Source organism: Saccopteryx bilineata, chromosome 2 (genome assembly GCF_036850765.1).
Source record: "Saccopteryx bilineata isolate mSacBil1 chromosome 2, mSacBil1_pri_phased_curated, whole genome shotgun sequence".
In the NCBI taxonomy this organism is placed as follows: Eukaryota; Metazoa; Chordata; class Mammalia; order Chiroptera; family Emballonuridae; genus Saccopteryx; species Saccopteryx bilineata.
Window position 1 is genome coordinate 249,679,917 of NC_089491.1, and position 3,036 is coordinate 249,682,952.

Consider the following 3,036-nt stretch of genomic DNA (forward strand, 5'->3'; position numbering starts at 1 on the left):
TCCCTTACTTACAAAATGGGTACAGTAGTACCTTGATCATGAAGTTGTCAGGAGGAATAAATAAAACACTTCACAGGGAGCTCAACCCTAGTGCCTGGCATGTGGTGAGACCTCCATAAGTCCTAGTTATTATGATTATTAGTATTTTGCATCTTCTAACCTTTCACGTGTTTTTTTAAACATTTTTATTTATTCATTATAAAGAGGAGAGATAGATAGATAGATAGAGAGAGAGAGAGAGAAGGGGGGAAGGAGCAGGGAAGCATCAACTCCCATATGTACCTTGACCAGGCAAGCCCAGGGCTTTGAACCGGCAACCTCAGTGTTTCCAGGTTGACGCTTTATCCACTGCACCACCACAGATCAGGCCACCTTTCACGTTTTTGTAAACACACAATCATTTGAATTTTACAACCTTGCTGAAGTGTGAGTACAGCCGTCCCCCCAATCCATACATGGATTTGCTTTCCATGGTTTCAGTTACCTGAAGTCAACTGTGGTCTGAAAATATTAAATGGAAAATTCCTATTGGTTCTGTTTCTCTGGAGAACCTTGACTAATACAGAAGTCTCCACCTGAGCACCCAACAACTCCAGTTGCACAACCTGGACAGCTTTGTGGGCCACACTGAGCAGAGAGTAGACCAGGGGTCCCCAAACTACGGCCCCGTGGGCCACATGCGGCCCCCTGAGGCCATTTATGCAGCCCCTGCCGCACTTCTGGAAGGGGCACCTCTTTCATTGGTGGTCAGTGAGAGGAGCATAGTTCCCATTGAAATACTGGTCAGTTTGTTGATTTAAATTTACTTGTTCTTTATTTTAAATATTGTATTTGTTCCTATTTTGTTTTTTTTACTTTAAAATAAGATATGTGCAGTGTGCATAGGGATTTGTTCATAGTTTTTTTTATAGTCCGGCCCTCCAATGGTCTGAGGGACAGTGAACTGGCCCCCTGTGTAAAAAGTTTGGGGACCCCTGGAGTAGACCCTGGGCCACCCAGAAGTGTTGGCTGATGGGCTCAAACTCCAGCAGGGTGGGACTGGGGTGAGACAAACAGAACGCCTGCAGGCACAGGGTCTGGCCAAGGAGCAAGCTGCCCCAGAACTCTGCTACAACAGCTCCTGGGAAGACTATTGTGAAGAGGAGTGGTCAGGAGGGCTGGGACAGGATCTGTGTAGGACCCTGGTGAGGGAGGGGCTGCTCTAGCTTTGGAGCTAAGAGTGTGGATGAGAACAGAGTAATCCACTCACCTCCAGGACCCAACATTTCCTGTGGTACAAAGTAGGTGTTTTGCTCCTCTCAGGATGTGTCCTCTCTTCACGGTTCACTGGGTATGTAAATTTGGACAGGGATCTTATTTCCGTGGGTCTCATCTCTCCCTCAGGGACCTACACTTGCACTGGCCTTCTGGGCACTGGATTGCGAGCTTTCAGCAGGTGTTTCCTCCCTAAATGCTTCTATGGGCCAAGGCAAGAGCCGCAGAGGCTATCATGGGACCATTCCCAACTGATGCTGCAAACCTGAGAAAGTTTGGGATGGTGGTGGTTGGAACCGGGTGTGCAATGGCTCCACCCCTGGGAGGGTAGAGGAGGATGCTGCCTAGACCCCAGAGAGCCCCGGGAGCTGTGACCGCACAGTTTGGGACACAGAGTTCTGCACGTCTGCACCATGTTCTGGCCTCCTGTCCTGCTGGCGCTCCTTGCCCACTTCATAGGTGAGAATACCCCAAAGCTTACAGCCCCTGACCCCTTCCCTTGCCTTGCCCTGCCCCAGGTATCCATGTTCTTCTGTGTCCCCAGGTTGTGGCCCTCAGCCAGTGCTGAATCAGCCACCTTCTGTGTCCTCATCCCTCGGAACCACAATTCGTCTGGCCTGCACCTTGAACAGCAGCTATGATGTCAGCATTTATAGCATCTTCTGGTACCAGCAGAGGCCTGGCCACCCTCCAAGATTCTTGCTGAGATATTTCTCCCATTCAGACAAGAAACAGGGCCCCAAGGTCCCCTCACGCTTTTCTGGATCTAAAGATCTGACTGAGAACACGGGGTACTTGAGCATCTCTGAGCTGCAGCCTGAGGATGAGGCTACGTATTACTGTTCCGTGGGGGCCCAGAGCATGGAGAGGGAGAAGATGGACCCGGACAGTGGGGAGGAGGAGTCTGCTGCTTCAGTGTCCCCAGCACCCTAGGATATGCCTACCATGAACTAAAAAGACAGAGGGGGAGCACATTCCCATGGAGAGGGTGAGAATGAGGATGGGCCCTGGGCGATGGAGAGTGATGGAGATGCTCCTTGACCAGTTAGGCCCTGTTGGAGCTGGATTGGGGAATTAAAACTACTTGTGTCATGGGAAGCTGTTTTGTCTGACTGGTGTGCTAAATTATATTAAGGAGGCCATGGCTGTTCTATGTAAGGTCAAAATGGGTAGGATGCATCCAAGAACCAACCTAAGGTGAAGGTCTCAAGAGACTGACCAGTCCTGGTCTACTTGGCTGGAGTCTCTGCTTTTGTGGGTTATGGGGCAGAGGACTGACATAGCACCTTGATGGGACATTCTGGCCAAGGACAGGACCCTCTGCTGTCACCTGGTTATTTGCAGGAGTTACAGGGTAAATGAGCTTAGAAATGCCTTTATTGGACCCCTGGGGAAGAGAGTGGGTGCCAAGTGATAGGTCCAGAGCAGATGCTCCACCTCAGTACTATCGACATTTGAGGCCACACAGTTCTTTGTTGGGGGGGCTGTCTTGTACACTGTAGGACGCTGAGCAGTATTCCCGGCCTATACCGACTAACTGCCAGGACTTCTAGATATGACAGTGAAAATGTCTTGGTGAGAGAAGTGCATTAACTCTTCTGTGCAGGAGAACAGCAGAGCTGGTATAAATAATTATGTTTTCTGTAAAGGGTCAGATAAATAATTTTAGTGTTCTGGGCCATAAAATCATTCTCTCAACTAGTGAGTTCTTGTCCTTACGGCGCAGCATGAAAGCAGCCACAGATAATATGTTACTATTCAACCTCATTCAGGGAAACAGAT

The 3,036-nt window shown here is 49.3% G+C and overlaps 1 protein-coding gene across 1 annotated transcript; it reads left to right on the forward strand.

The window, feature by feature from the left end:
* The first annotated feature begins 1,497 nt into the window (after positions 1 to 1,497).
* Positions 1,498 to 2,298, forward strand: LOC136325494 (immunoglobulin omega chain-like). The gene is made up of 2 exons (XM_066259978.1): positions 1,498 to 1,713; positions 1,799 to 2,298. Exons 1-2 carry the CDS (start codon positions 1,668 to 1,670, stop codon positions 2,185 to 2,187), a joined length of 435 nt encoding a protein of 144 aa, XP_066116075.1. The 5' UTR covers positions 1,498 to 1,667; the 3' UTR covers positions 2,188 to 2,298.
* The last annotated feature ends 738 nt before the right edge of the window (positions 2,299 to 3,036 follow it).

Excerpts from the sequence above, each read along its gene's own strand:
- LOC136325494 (XM_066259978.1), top strand. The coding sequence starts at position 1,668 with ATGTTCTGGCCTCCTGTCCTGCTGGCGCTCCTTGCCCACTTCATAG. Across the intron at positions 1,714-1,798 it reads GCTCCTTGCCCACTTCATAG|GTTGTGGCCCTCAGCCAGTG; the intron begins GTGAGAATACCC and ends CTGTGTCCCCAG.